Here is a 15,560-nt window from a genome sequence, read left to right on the forward strand (position 1 = left end):
TATATTTTATTTATTTTCTAAAGGCATTGCCTCTTGAAAAAGCCACTCCCACTTTTAGAGCAAAATGCTATTCGCAACTCACCCCTTCGAGGGCTCTCCCACCATTTATTTTTTTAAAAATTTTCAACCAGTCACAATTTCTTTTTGGCTTGGTGAAGAATAACTAACATGGGACTTTTTGGATCTCTACTATAGATTACAGCAGTGGTAAACCTGTCTTGGTGCACCTAGAAAAAAAACAATGTCAGCAATGATTCCACTCCTAGACTACTATTCCCAGAAGGCGCCTGGGAAGTGGCGCATGCGCCCTTGAAGTTGTCTGTCACGAGTCACGTGTGGTGTCGCAGCTGATTGGTGGAGATGTACGCTTCCGGGAACTAGAGGAACAAGCGTACAATGGCGAGTGGCGGGGGAGAGGTGCAAGACATGGAAGGTAGGGCTGGTGGGGAGCTGGTCCTGTGGGGCGGATGATGTGCGCGGCTCCAGGAAGGACACGGAGCGGCTTTCATACGGGCTTGGTTTTATATGGGAGTGTGTGCACGTTGTAAGGGTTAACCTGCTGCGGGAATACAAGTGCCAGTACGGGGTGACAAGCTGTGGCCGGTATAGTATGACACTGCATGATGTCTGCAGGCTGTGCTAGTCACCTATTGTCCTCTGTTATCAGGCTGTAGTGGGAGGACTGACCGTGGTGACAGCTCCCTGTTATTCCAGGAGACTCTCCTACACCTCGCTGCTGCTGCTGCTGCTGCTTTAGGGTCCTTAGTCCTATAGCTATGATTTGGCAGCGGTGGGTGATCTATGTATGGCACTGCATGCACCCCTACCTTCTAGTGGCGGAGGTGGCACACAAGTGGCAGCCGCACAACTTGGACCCTCCATTTCTCTAAATCTGACCATACACATTTGATGTTGGGGCTCTCCAACCATCCTCTGCCAGTGGATGTGAGAAGGATCACACCTGTTGGATATCAACATGTCTGATCCTTTGATTGAGGAGGATCTATAAGCCCCTTACCATTTAAGAGGCTTTCTGACCACATTCCTGTGATTGTCGAGAGTCTAAGCAGACTCTTAACCCCTATCCTGTGGATTTGTTTAGTTTGTGGTTCAACCCCATTTAAAGGGGTTTCCTGTCCCCAAATGTGTATATATAACATATAATCCATATGACCTTCATATATCAGTATCTGATCTGTGGGGGTTTGACACCCAGACCCCACACAGATTTGCTTATCCGGCCGCCACTTTGTCTCATGTCATCGGAGGTGGTGTCAGTTTGTCGCCCAGTCCCGGGGTACTTGCCAATGTGCTATTAGTTCATTAGAGACTGCTCTGACACTGACATCTAGGACTCTTCTCTGATCTATTGGTATGAAAAGAAATTTCAGCTTATTCTTTATTCTGAAGTGACTTTGTTATAAGGGTTATCCATTCCTTATCTCCTTTATCTATATGCTTTAAAGGGGTTGTGAGGTGTAACATAAAAAAACTAGACAAACCATACCTGTCCCAGATGCTATATTGTCTGCCGCCAGTGTCCATACAGTGCTGTGCCAAACGTGACTGCTGAAACCAATCTGTGGCCTTAGCGGTCACTGGAGATGGACTGGTGGTGTCACTCAGTGTGACCGCTGAGGTCACTAGTAAAGCTAGCTAAACTATGTCACAAGCTCTATATGTAAATGTACCTGTAGGGCATATTGACTATATAGAGGGGAGACTCTCCTACAATTGGTCAGAGTAGAGTTGATGTACAAAGGAGTTTCAGTGGGTGCGGGGTAAAGCTGAGGCCACAAGGAATAGATGCATTTTTTGTTTCCATTTTTTTTTACAGTTTTTTGAGTCACTTAAAGCGTGACTTCAAGAGGGATGGAAACTATAAAGGCAGCCTATACACTACTCCCTTCTCCTGACTTTGACATTTCATATACTCAATTCCCTTCTGTTCTCCTCTTGGCTAAATAAACAATTTCTGCGCCCTATAGTGGAGTTGTCTCCTTGATCCCATTTATATTTAAGTCACTTTCACACTGATGGGTGAAGGTCCGCACAGACCATTTGGATCGCAGATGATCTGCTTGCTTAGACATCACAGTCTTTTACTTGATAGTTTTTCTGTCACTGTCTCCTATCTGATCTGCACTCTCTCTGCTGCCCTATTACACGGGATGTTGATGCCAACCTGGCATTGCTGCTGTGTGATGTTAACAAGTGCACTTTTACTTATCAGTTGATAAACGGGCAGAGTCTGAGGAGTCTACTGATGATGACGTTAAGGAGAAGCGGGACGTTCCAGATGGTGAAGTGCAAAATGGTGACCAGCCTACAGGTACCAGTCCTCTGTCATGTTGATACTGGTTCACCAGTCCCCCTGTCGTGTTGATACTGGTGCACCAGTCCCCCTGTCGTGTTGATACTGGTGCACCAGTCCCCCTGTCGTGTTGATACTGGTGCACCAGTCCCCCTGTCGTGTTGATACTGGTGCACCAGTCCCCCTGTCGTGTTGATACTGGTGCACCAGTCCCCCTGTCGTGTTGATACTGGTGCACCAGTCCCCCTGTCGTGTTGATACTGGTGCACCAGTCCCCCTGTCGTGTTGATACCAGTGTTCTTCACATTTATACAAAGCTACGTCATATGAGAATACGTGAATGAAGTGTTCCAGCAGAGAGACAGCAAATCTGCCACTGAATATAGAGAACCCCTCCCTGTGTGTGTGTGTGTCTATATATATATATATATATATATATATATATATATAGCTTTGGATGTGTAATCTTAAAGGGGTTCTTCAAGATTAGAAAAAAAAAATAGCTCCTTACTTCCAGATACATCAAAACCCTTGTCCATAGGTTGTGTGTGATTTTGCAGCCCTTCCATTGAAGTGAATGGGACTGGTCTGCAATATCACACATTAGTTAGACAGGAGTTGAGTGATTTTGGGAAGAAAGCAGTCATTTGATTTAATCCTGTATGGCCCCATTAAAGGGGTATTCTTACCTCATACAAAGATGGCATATCTCTATGCTCATCTCTATATATCACTTTATGACTAGAGGGGGTATGATCTCTAGGACCCCATATAAAGGGTGGTGATTTAGTGCTGTGTCCCCTCTTTCCTTTTTTTTTTTTTTTCCCTCCAAGCTCCTGGCCATCTGACTGTATATGTAACCGTATCTGAAACTTGAATGATGTGGCTGGTCAGGGGCTGCTGCAGCACTTACACCACTGCAGCACTTACACTACTACTGTGTCCCATTCTTCCAATGATTGATGATGGTTCCAGAAGTCTGACACCCATCCAGCATAAAGATATCCTATTGATATACTCACTTGCCCCGCCCCCCCTTTTAAAGAGGCTTTTAGAAACCATAGAAATGCGTTACATTTTCAGAGTTGTCCTTATTGTACAGGGCATGGGGTGTTTTGCCTAAATAAAGTGGGTGTGTCGGGGGTGGGGGGTGGAAGGCTTTATGAGTTAGAGCTATTTTTATGTCCTGCTGGTATTCAGGGAAGTCTGCATATGCCCATTAATTTTCATTAGCACTTGTAATGTGGCTCTATAGGGGAAAAGAGAACATGTATGGATGATCATGTAGGCTCTGAGCTCCCGCAGCACTCTGATCTGCTTCTCGCTGGGGAATCTGCCATCTCAGAAGTGGAGATTATACATCCCATTCTGCATTACGGAGTTGTAAATCTCTGTATGAAATATTAATGATTCTGGAAGAATGTTTGTGCTGCCAGCTAGTGGCATCATTGTAGGGCTCCAGATTGGTTGTGACAAATCACATTAGTTGGCAGCGCCCAGTGTGAGGTAAATGAAGAGACGTATTGTGCACATCAGCACTAAGAATTCAGTGCGGATATTACACAAAGCAGGTATACCTAGAGGCAAACACAGCGGGCATTCATCAGACAGGTGGAAAGCACAACATAGGGTCTGCCCATGACAGTCGCTCACATTCTAGCTGTCAGCTGCTAGCACAGGGCAGAAACTAGTTACCAAATCTGACGTCACTGTTTGTCCATTATGGTAATTTCTATGAATGTCCACCAGTGTTTCAGCAATACTGTTCATTCTGTCAGGCTCTTACAGTCCCTGGACGCACCGTATATAAAGCAGTGGTGCCGTCCTGCAGCCATGGATAATACGTGTCACTAAGTGGAAGCACAGCCCGAACTCGGCTCACTTAAAGGGGAAGTAAACTAAAAGCCATTGTTTGGCTCTCCTGCACTGAATACAGTCTGGAGCCGTCCTGGCAGGTTATTTCTCCCCCTGTAATGTTGTCCTCTTGTCCATATCGCTACTCCTGGTGTGGACAGGGTTTACATTGAAGGGTGGAAGCACTTTGTTTGCAACACATAGGAGTAAACAGAAAAAGAGAGATTCATGTGCAGTGAATTCTTCTTTTATCTCATTATTTGATGAGCTCTTTGCTTATTGCCTTGTGAGATATGGGATATGTCTAAACTGTTCCTTTAACAATGGTCTGTGTATGTCTGGGGTGACAACCAGGGCTATAGAGTTGGTAGCCCAAACCTCTGCCTCTTCTACTTTTCCACAGCCAAATTTCATAAAAAGGTAGACAGCCATGTAAAGCTCATCTGATCCCTATGAAAGTAAGTCTAACAAGCTATATATCTAATTAATGATACAATGTTAATAATGTTGTATAATATTATTAATTATTTTATTTTGGAGCAGTCCGTATCTATTCTCAGCCTCCACCTCCTTGGTGACCACTGATCTCCTGTCCTCTACTGTTGTCATTGGTGGTCAGCTTAGAATGGTTGCCTACTGTTTTAACTTGAAGAGGTTATCCAAAGAATAATAAAGCTTACCAAAACATTGCCGGCACTGGAAGCTTTATTACTAATATATAGAGGTCTCCTAGAGCCCCAAAGATCTCCTTTGTGGAGGGTGACTGGGGAGGATGGAAGTGCTGCGATTCTTGGTCACGTCTGACTCCACTCTACTCAATGGACTTGAGGCTGGAGTCGAGAGTGGTCAGTGATGTCAGACAGAGCTGAGGCAGCACTCGCAGATTTCCGGCACACTTCTGTGCTCTGCAAGGGTAAACCTCGGAGCTACAAGGGCAAGCTCATTTATTAGTACTGAAGCTTATCCAGTCCAGGGAAACCATTGTTATTCCCCAGATGACCGCTTTAGTAGCAGTGGAGAGCAATATAATAGGAGGAGGGAATAATAGTCATGTGTATTGGTATTGGTTATTATGGGCAAAACAGCGTTATGGCAGAGTTTTGGGTGTAATTTTATGTTTGATAAAGAATCATTTTAAGGCTGAGGCCCCACATTGCAGAAAAGCAGCTTTTTTTCTCTTTTTTTTTTTTGCAGATTTTGCTGTGTTTCTTTTTTTTTTGTTTTCTTTTTTCTCCAAAGACATGAGTGGCTACAAAAGGAATGTGAAATATATAGGAAGCAAAATACTTCTCCTTAATCCAATTCTGGCTTTGACTCTAAATGCTGCAGCAAAGTCTGCAACAAAAAATGCTGCTTTTATCCCCCCTCCCCTGGACAGGACAGTACCCGTGTGCCAAGGACCTCCTATGAGTGCTGTAGTGGGATTCAGTAATTCTTGTTTTCCACAACTTGAGGCCTTAAAGGTCTCTTACTATTAGGGATAGTAGGGACAGCTTCTGGGACACCTACCAGCCAACGTGAATATTCTGCGTAAGTGGCGCACTAATGCCACTGCATGACCAGCACTACTTTGACTTTTATGGGATTGACTGAGCTTTCAACTTCTTCGTTTTTGGAGGTTTTTTTTGTCATTGCTCCCAGTATTCTGCCCTCCAGTGACAGTACAATTATATCAAAACCCCTTTCGTGATGTTGATACATTAAATCTTATATGCAGTATAATATGTAGCCACTCTCCATTTTTTTTCCCTAGAAGACTCCGAGACACCAGTGAATTTGGAGACCATTATCCTGGATCCTGAAGCTGAGGTAATGAAATATTTTCTCTGTGATTTGCCTAAATTATTTGGAGATTAATTACATTATGTTTGGAGGGTTCTCCCATAAGGCTGCATGAGAATTCAGATTTTCTATGTACAATTTGGGGCAGATTTGACAATAATGTGATGTCTTAGCACTATAAATTTGCAGTTCGCTTACAGATTTTTTTCAACAAGGTCCAGTAATAGAAAAATATGACTGATTTCTTCCCACCATACCTTCTTCTACCCAAATTAACCCACCATACCTGTCCACATGAATTTGTGGTATTAAAGCTGAGCCATGTTCACTCCAGGGCATTGCTGCACATGTATGATGCTTTTACTGTTGTATGTTCACTAGCACATTTCTAGATGGCATGTCTATTAGTAAATGGTGGGCCGTTGTATTCTCCATTCTGTGTCATGCTTTACTCATCCACAATGAGAGGCCTGGTGTAATACTGCTGTACATTTACCATAGGAAGTGGACTTAAACCACATGCGAATAGGAGCCATTCAGGGATTCGACGTCCTCAAGAAAGTTCAGGTAGGCTGCACTGTATTACATTTGCAGGCATTTCTTGTGGTCTTGAGCATGTTTGTGATTGTTCGTTGGTATCTTGTACATTAAATACTTCATATTTTTGTCACTGATGTTAGTCATAGTGTATCATACTTGTTTTGTGTTATCATGCTATTTCTACTGGATGTGTAACTTGTTACTTGTTTGATGTCTTTTTCCCCTGGTTATTCCTTTGAATTGTCTTCCTGTGTGTCTGTCACGTCTGTCCATCACTGCCACTCCTCTAACTTTCCCTCTCTGGTTGAATCTACCCCTGTAGACCCTGTGCCTGCGTCAAAACCTAATAAAGGTGATTGAGAACTTGGAGCAGTTGGTGACATTGAATGAACTGGACCTATATGACAATCAGATTCGTATGATCCAGAACCTGGAGAACCTGAGTCAACTCCAGTAAGTCTTTTCAGACAGGCTAGCTCATCTTGCTAGACGTTCCTATCTTCCCCTTATTGGTAATCCTTGGGTTTATCATATCAGACTTAAAATTTGGGACACTAAATCACTCACAGGTCTTTACGGATCAGGAGTCTGAACCCAAATTAGCGTATCTGAATATTATGAGTTTACTGGAAAAATTTGGAGCGGTATTGGACTTCCTAATAATTGGACTTTTATTCTATTAGACCGGATGTCCACATTGGCAGTAATCCCACCTGTAGTTAGAGAGAACCCATTGATATGGCTGGTAATCCAAACATAGCACTTGATAAGCTTACTCCCTTTTCACAGATGATCCTTCCTTTTTAGAAGGCAAGCTGCTACAGTTTTATAGTCTATTAAAGCAGCAGGGTTGTACTTTATTAGATATCCTTGATCCTCAAGGTAGAATTCTGTCCTGTGTTTCTGCCTGTGAGAGATTTAAACCTCATAAGCTGAATCTTCTTTAAAAAAAAAAAAAAAAAAACTATATAAAGGACCATTCAGACTTGTATTGACTGGTCCACCATGTCGACAGGGACTGCTAAGAGGATGTCTCAACGAGCATCTTTTACAACTAAGGACTTGCTAGGTGCCATGATTCAATGAAATGAATATATTTTGGTTAGCAAATACCAAGACATGGCCCTGTTAATTTTTCTTAGTGTATATATCGCCCTATTAATGCAATCACAAATGTCACCCCAAATTATATATTGATGTGCCAAATGTCAGTAACAAAATTCTGATATTTAGCATCATTTTTGGAGTTGCCCGAACACAAGTTCTAAGTACCTCCATTTGAGACTATCTTTCTCATAATTTTAACATTTGTGTCAATTTGACTCCTAAATGGGCAATATGCTACCATAAACATATGGGAGCTGTTACTAGATTTCAGATAGGTATACCATTAATCTATGGGCTAGACCCACACAAAGAAGTATCCTTCAACAATGGGCAAACCAAACTCCATTCCCTTTTATTCTAATACTTGGGGAAAATAGAACATCTCTTTGGTACGCGCTGGTTGACTACTACCTTAAAAATAGACACATTGACAGGCCGATTCTTTCAATCCTGGGGCCTGTTCATAAACCAGACCCCTGTATATTAGGAAGTCCTTGTTTGATTGCTTTAACTATACAGCATGGCGTGGTTTGGAGCTTTGACATGGCCGACAACCCATTATTTTGGTACAATGCTTTAGCTTCGCCTGGCAGGTAGTGACACAGGGGAAGGAGGGGGGTTATGGGTTTACTGTATTTTGTTTTTTTTTCATTTTGGGTTTTTATTCTTATATACTGTTTTATTCTCATTCACTATTCAATTTTATATAGAAACTTTAATAAACAAAAAATGACAAACTCGTGACTTGACGAACACATGACTACTTTAAACACTCTTTCGTAGTTAAATATTACTCAATGAATGTTCATTTAGGTAGTTATCTTGCATTTTCCACCACTTTAATGTAATGTATATGAGCACCTTTAGTAGTAAAACCAAAAGTGTTTTATATGTTCATCTAGAGGAAGGTGAAACAAATCCATTAGCAAGCCATCTGTCATCTTGACCTCACACAAGGTTCAGCCACCCCTTGGTATTTTTACAGACCATCTGCGTTTTGTTGCATCTTAAACTTTTACTAGGATTACTTTGTTGTCCAGATATTGCCCATCTCAGAGTCACAATTTGGTAAATCCTGTGTTTGCAGAATCCTGGATCTGTCATTCAACCTTCTGAAGCGCATTGAGGGTTTAGACTCCTTAACTCAACTTAAGCGTCTTTACCTGGTAAACAACAAGATTAGCCGCGTTGAAAACCTCAGCTCTCTAACGCAGCTCCGTTTGTTGGAACTGGGCTCAAATCGTATTCGCGTAAGTGCTAAATGTGAACCTAAAAATGCTATACTCTTAACATCACAGCAGTCACCCTAGGTAATATGTTGAATTTCTTATATAGGTTGTTACAGTTATCAGGGAGCCAAATAGCTAAATATTTTGTGACCTATTGTTAAAGGCGTTATGAAGCGAGGATAACATTTCCTAGTGGCAAGGATAGGGATAACACAAAAAAGCAGATATGCTTAACAGTCCTTTCTCCCCCTTTTTAGTGGCAGCTCTGGTTCTCCTTGACGGTCCTTGTTACCGTGGTGTAGGATGACATCTCCGACTATAGCTTCAGCCAGTTGTTAAAGGGGTTTACCCATCTTCCTGTCTTGGCAGTATTGCCTGCTTTCATTTCTTCTCGCTTCCTGTGTTCTTCAACAAGCTGGTGGGCAGCTTTGACTGTTTCACAAGACACTATGTAGTACCTCAGTAGATCTAAACATTGCCTTTACCATGAAAGATTATTTTTTATGATTACTACTAGAGATGAGCGAGTACTGTTCGGATCAGCTGATCCGAACAGCACGCTCCATAGAAATGAATGGATGCATCTGGTACTTCCGCTTGGACGTAGCCGGCGCGCTTAACCCCCCGCGTGCCGGCTACATCCAATCATTTCTATGCGAGCGTGCTGTTCGGATCGGCTGATCTGAACAGTACTCGCTCATCTCTAATTACTACAAATCTATGGGTTAGCACGGTGGCTCAGTGGTTAGCACTGCAGCCTTGCAGCGCTGGAGTCCTAGGTTCAAATCCTGCTAAGGGCAACATCTGCAAGGAGTTTGTATGTTCTCCCCGTGTTTGCGTGGGTTTCCTCCGGGTACTCCGGTTTCCTCCCACACACCAAAGACATACTGATAGGGAATGTAGATTGTGAGCCCTATATGGGACAGTGACTGACAATATCTGTAAAGCACTGCGGAATATGATGGCGCTATATAAGTAAGCATAATAATAAAAAAATCAAATAATATGCACAGTAATTGTATATTACACGACACAGGGTTGTAGGGAACCCTTCCATGCTCCATGCTGACAACCAACTTGCAGTAAAGTCAGTGTTATCTTTGTCTTTGTAAAGAGATACTTTACAGTGTCTGAGCCTTTATAAGAAACTGAAATTAGCTGAACTGATAATAGCTGGAGAGAACAGCTCTGAAAGAAATACAGAGAACTCAGCCCCGCTCCTGTTCAGAGAGTAGTGAGTCATATCATCCACCCTATAATCCTAGATAAGGAGATAGAACAGGCCAGATTTCCGAATCATGACAAGGATGTGAAAACAATGGGGAGGAATAATTTCACACAGGCAAACAAAGTAGCATTGCTAAAGCAATTTATTTAAAAAAAACAAAAAAAAACCTCTTGAATTTACATAAGTTACCAGTATAGAAAGGATCTTTGAGTGCTCGCTTCGGCAGCACATATACTAAAATTGGAACGATACAGAGAAGATTAGCATGGCCCCTGCGCAAGGATGACACGCAAATTCGTGAAGCGTTCCATATTTAAAAAAAAAAGAAAAAGAAAGGATCCTTGAGATGGGAGTAGCCCTTTAAGGCAGATGATTGGCTGAAACTGTAGTTGGTGACATCATCCTGCAACGCCCATTACAGACTACAAACAAAACCTTTGTGTGCTTCTCCAAAGCTAGCAGGTCCCAGTTCTATAAAAATAGGTGGTTGTGCATGATCCAATAAAATGAGTGAGAGTTAGTCCCATATAATATGAAATTATGACATTGCATGAAGAGAACATCTGACAAGTTTGACCACACTTTGTCTTTGCAGGAGATAGAGAATCTGGATACGTTAAGAGATCTGGACAGTTTGTTTCTTGGGAAGAACAAGATCACAAAATTGCAGAACATGGACACGCTAACTAACCTGACAGTGCTGAGTGTGCAGGTAACCTCTCCAGGGATTACAGTGCGGGCTTCTGCCATATGTCTCCCTGCTCTACACATCACTACACGCTTGCTTAACCCTCTAACACTGCAAAAACCCTCCCTAAATTTTTATAATTTTTTTTATTTTTATTTCAGATTTAGGATTTATGGCTCACATACATATAGCTGCCATATAACTCCGCTGCCTTTATGTACACTTTAACCCTTCAGCAATCTAACACATTTCAGCCTTAAACCAGTGACATTTTATCCCTCACTGTATACCTTCTTTCCTTATTTTTATTTACATATTATTTCAGGTTAGTTTTACAAGACGTAGAAACATAACACTGGTGAAAAGAACATCTGAATTTCAACACTAGTAAGGAAAGGGAGGTGTCCCCCAAAACAAACAATTAAAATTGAACTTTTATTGGGATCTTTAAAAACTTTTGTCCCTCAAAAACATCAGCCACATACTATGTGACCCGTCCAGTAGATATGATGGGGGAAACAACAAATAAACATCAAGGAATCAATCTCCTCATGCAGTGCGGTCCACCTAGATCAACATCTAAATCTCAAAGGGTGTGTGGAATTCACTCTGGTGTATGGTTAAATCTCCCCGGGGAAATCGGAAAGCAGACGGCTTACAAGCGGTCTGCTTTCAAACCCATTCAAATGAATGGGTTTTAAAGCCGACCGCTTGCAAGCTGTCTGGTTTCCCCGGGGGTTTACAGTGGACACCCTGGGGCGGACAGCAGTGGCACTGTGAACACCCCCTTAGAACAAACTGTAATGCAATTTGATCGCGGTCTGAGCAGTACTCGTTCAGAACTGTAGAAGAAGTTAAAGGGGTTTTCTGGGATTGTCAGTTAATGACCTATCTTTTAGGATAAGTCATCAATTGAAGATCAGGGGTCCAACAGCTGTTTAAAGCAGCATTGCCATGTGTTGTCGCATTCATTGGTCACATGGCCTGTTAAAGGGGCTCTGTCATTGGGAAAAGTCATTTTTAACTAAGCACATCCTTGCATAGCCTTTAGAAAGGCTATTCCACACCTACCTTATGTATGTAGATTGCCTCAGTGGTTTCTGAATAAGTCAGTTTTTATTCATATGCTAATTAGCTTCCAGCCAGCACAGGAAGTTCCCAGCAGCACTTGTCTCTCCTATCTGTGTGTGCAAACAGGAAGTAGGAAGTCATTAGCAGCACAGGGTACATAGGAAAGAATAGACAGAAGGTGCACGATGAGACTTCCGGGGGTGCACCGAGAGGCTACTTAGCATATGAATAAAAACAGGCTCATTCAAAAACCACTGAGGCAATCTACATACTAAAGGTAGGTGTGGAATATCCTTTCTAAAGCCTATGCAAGGATGTGATTAGTTAAAAATGACTTTTCCCAATGATAAAGCCCTTTAATTCCATTCAAGTGAAGGTGTGATACCAAGCCAAGCTCCTGTAAAATGTAAGGTGCTCTGTTTGTTCTTGTGTGAAGAGGCCGCACCTCTCTTTTTGAATTCTGGGGTCTTATCAAACTGCTGATTTGAAGGATCTGTGTTTCATACCCCGCCGATCCTCAATTCGTGACCTATCCTAAGGATAGGTTTGACATGATATACATATGTATATAGAGAGTTAAGTATAACCATTACTCACTAAGGAGTCTATTTCTCTGCAGGGCATTTGTTTAGCAGCAGTCTTTGGAAATGTGTGATGTTGCGGTGAGCCATCTAGTGGACATCCAGTATTATCACACTTATATACTGTAAGATAAGAACTTAATTCCAGTCCAAAGTGCTCGGATTGGAAGATGCCAGCTGCAACGCTGTGCCAGAGGGTGGATTACAGGGAACCTGTCAGGTGGTTTTTCCACCCTTACCTGGTCCCAGTATCCTATGGTGTTTCTCAGAAAGCTTTCAGTTGCTGAAAAATAAGCTTGCATGCGCTAATCTAAGGCCTTAAAGGCTTAGGACTTGACTTTTCAGTGATGGAAAGCTTATTTAGGGACACCATTGAAAATGGCATTACTTGACGCAACACATGCTGTGGCCAATGTAACCTGACAAGTTTCCTTTAAGAAGTTACAAAATGGAACTTGAACTCTATTTGTTGTGGTTGTAAAGTGTATGGTCCAATCATACAATCAATTACATTGCTTTGATCATGTAGTCTGTGTGACTCTGCTGTTCAATAGATGTCCCAATAGGATGCGCTAACATTGTAAACTCTTTTCTCTCCAGAGTAATCGCCTCTTGAAGATTGAAGGTCTCCAAAGTCTTGTGAACCTGCGTGAGTTGTACCTAAGCGACAATGGCATCCAAGTCCTGGAGGGTCTGGAGAACAATGTAAGCTTCTAAAAGAGGGTGGTTACATCAAAAACTAAATATAATTACATGGATAAAACGCAGACAATATAAGAGAAATGAGGAAACTAAGTATAGAAAGCGGCCTCTCCCTCCTCTGTCAAACCCAGAATATTCTAATAGAGTATATGGAATGGTCAACCCTTAGGTATGTATAGGACATCAGTATCCAATCCATGGGGTATAGACACAGCTATGATCCTAGTAACGTAATGGGCACTGATCTGCAGTACCCTGGCGTCACAGATATAGAGTGGACTCTATGCTTACTACTTGCAACGTGTGGCCAGATTAATTGATCAGTATAGGGACTTGGTATCAGACTCCGACCATAGTATACTGATGATCAATCCTCTGATTAGGTGATCATTGTAAAGAAAACTCTCTTAAGTTAGATGCATATGTGATTGATAACTTTTCTTTCCCCGCTCTTGGTATGGTTACTGATTCTACATACACGTTATCTTGGATATGCACACCTATATTTTCCCTTTTCATTCGAGTGTGAACCTTTCTTTAATATCCAGGAACCATTGATCCTGTAGACTGAGTGCTGTTGTGTATGTCTAGTTTAACCTCATAATGCCTGCTCACATACAGAAGGCTTACACGGTATGTGGCATCATTTTTCTCTTTCTGCATTTCAGACTAAACTCACAACTTTGGATGTTGCATCTAATAGAATAAAGAGGATTCAGAATATCAGACATCTGACAGAGCTCCAGGAATTCTGGGTAAGGAGTCTATTGCTTAGTCCCCATTCCCTAACCATTTCTCCTTTAGTATACTTGTATAGACAGCTCGTCTTTAGGTTAATTTCTTAATGCGTTACTACTTACTTAGAAGCACAGGGTAAGTGCTATGCATTGCCTGACAGCATATTCTTTTTATACAGGGTTTTTAGGCTGTGAGTCCCTGGAATAGTTAATCATGGGTTGTAAATTGACATTAAAGGGATTTTCAAGGATCAGGATATTGATGTTCTATCACTACGTTTAACTCTTCACAGCTCATGGATTAGTTTTTTGAGGCTAAGGCTCTGCCTCGTAGAAAAGCTTTTTTAGGCAGATTTTTCTGCCTTTCCTTTATATTTCCCATTCCCTTTGTAGCCACACTTGGGTTTGGCTTAAAAACAAAAACACAACAAAATCTGCAAGTACGAAAAATAATTGCTTTTCTGCAACATTGGGGCCTTATCCTAAACAGACAATGGTGCTTGAGTTAGCACTGCTGCCTTTTCATGGTTTACCTCAGTCCATCTATCTGCACACTCTCTACTTAGTAACATCCTTATGGGGTAATCCAGCCTTGTCCCATTCACTTGAATGGGGCAAACCTGTACCATCGCTACTGTATGTAAACTATGAAGAGGTTGCATCCAAATTGATAGGAATTTGGAAAAGTTGTGATTGAATCTAATGAGAAGTATTGATATTGTCTATGGTTCACAGAAAGACAGTGAATGACCTAAATGATACTCAGACTACCTCCAGCCTTATGGGAACCTCAGCCACAGATTGCACAGTTGCAACCTGATAAACCTATATTTTTCAGTGTATTTCTTGATATTTGGCTGGTTATGTAGGAGATCTTCTGACGCATGTGTTCTTTGCCACAGATGAATGACAATTTAGTGGACAACTGGGCTGACTTGGAAGAGCTGAGTGGTGCCAAAGGTTTGCAGACGGTGTATCTGGAAAGGAACCCCATCCAGAAAGATAACCAGTACAGGCGCAAAATCATGCTGGCTTTGCCGTCTGTCCGCCAGATCGATGCAACGTTTGTCAGATTCTGAGTTGGTCGATGGCGTTATGCCGCTCTCCCTCCTGTAGCAGCACAGTACAACTCCAACCTCTTTCATAAGATAGAATTTTATTTGTGTAATATCTCATTGCATTGTCATCGCACTCTTGTTTGCCGCACTGCATGATTTTCTCATATGAAACTGAATGTTAGTTGCTCATTCCATAGACTCCACTGCTTGTCACTGGACTGTCTTCCCAAAAGGCACATGTAATGAACAAAATGAAATGACCCCATCTGCTGCCACAGTACAGTATTTATTTCTGGACAGTAGTCCGCTGGTTAATAAAGGTTTGGGTTTTTTTATTTTTAACCTCAGCTTATGGCCATTACATGTAACTTCATGGGCTTCCGGCCCGGTTGTAGTCATTCCATCACCTTACATGTCATAGCACTAATGGATCCTGTATTATCCCTCCGAGTCGCATCTTCTTGGAATGGTTTGTTATAGTTTTGTTTATAAGAGTTGGTTTTATATCTGCGTTCTGGGCACTGTCTTTATTTTCAGCACACACAATACTTTGTCATAGTGTTCTGCGGGTGGAAGTTTGTACCATACATCTACACATCAAGGAATGTGGAGGGGTAATAATTATATAGCAAACAAAAAACTCCAAAAGGTATGTCATTAGGGGACACA

The 15,560-nt window shown here is 41.9% G+C and overlaps 1 protein-coding gene and 1 non-coding gene across 3 annotated transcripts; both read left to right on the forward strand.

The window, feature by feature from the left end:
* The first annotated feature begins 315 nt into the window (after positions 1-315).
* PPP1R7 (protein phosphatase 1 regulatory subunit 7) lies at positions 316-15,233 on the forward strand. 2 transcript variants are annotated; one of them, XM_075268942.1, is made up of 10 exons: positions 316-433; positions 2,234-2,332; positions 5,922-5,977; positions 6,452-6,517; positions 6,813-6,943; positions 8,685-8,847; positions 10,650-10,766; positions 12,995-13,099; positions 13,765-13,851; positions 14,736-15,233. In XM_075268942.1, exons 1-10 carry the CDS (start codon positions 397-399, stop codon positions 14,910-14,912), a joined length of 1,038 nt encoding a protein of 345 aa, XP_075125043.1. In that variant the 5' UTR covers positions 316-396; the 3' UTR covers positions 14,913-15,233. The 2 variants fall into 2 exon arrangements, with proteins under 2 accessions (XP_075125043.1, XP_075125044.1); XM_075268943.1 differs by having other exon boundaries at positions 5,925-5,977.
* Positions 10,265-10,371, forward strand: LOC142198752 (U6 spliceosomal RNA). Its single transcript, XR_012715394.1, has one exon. It is a non-coding gene; the product is annotated as a U6 spliceosomal RNA (small nuclear RNA).
* Positions 15,234-15,560: the final 327 nt, after the last annotated feature.

The sequence above is a fragment of the Leptodactylus fuscus genome, chromosome 3 (assembly GCF_031893055.1).
Source record: "Leptodactylus fuscus isolate aLepFus1 chromosome 3, aLepFus1.hap2, whole genome shotgun sequence".
Lineage (NCBI taxonomy): Eukaryota > Metazoa > Chordata > Amphibia > Anura > Leptodactylidae > Leptodactylus > Leptodactylus fuscus.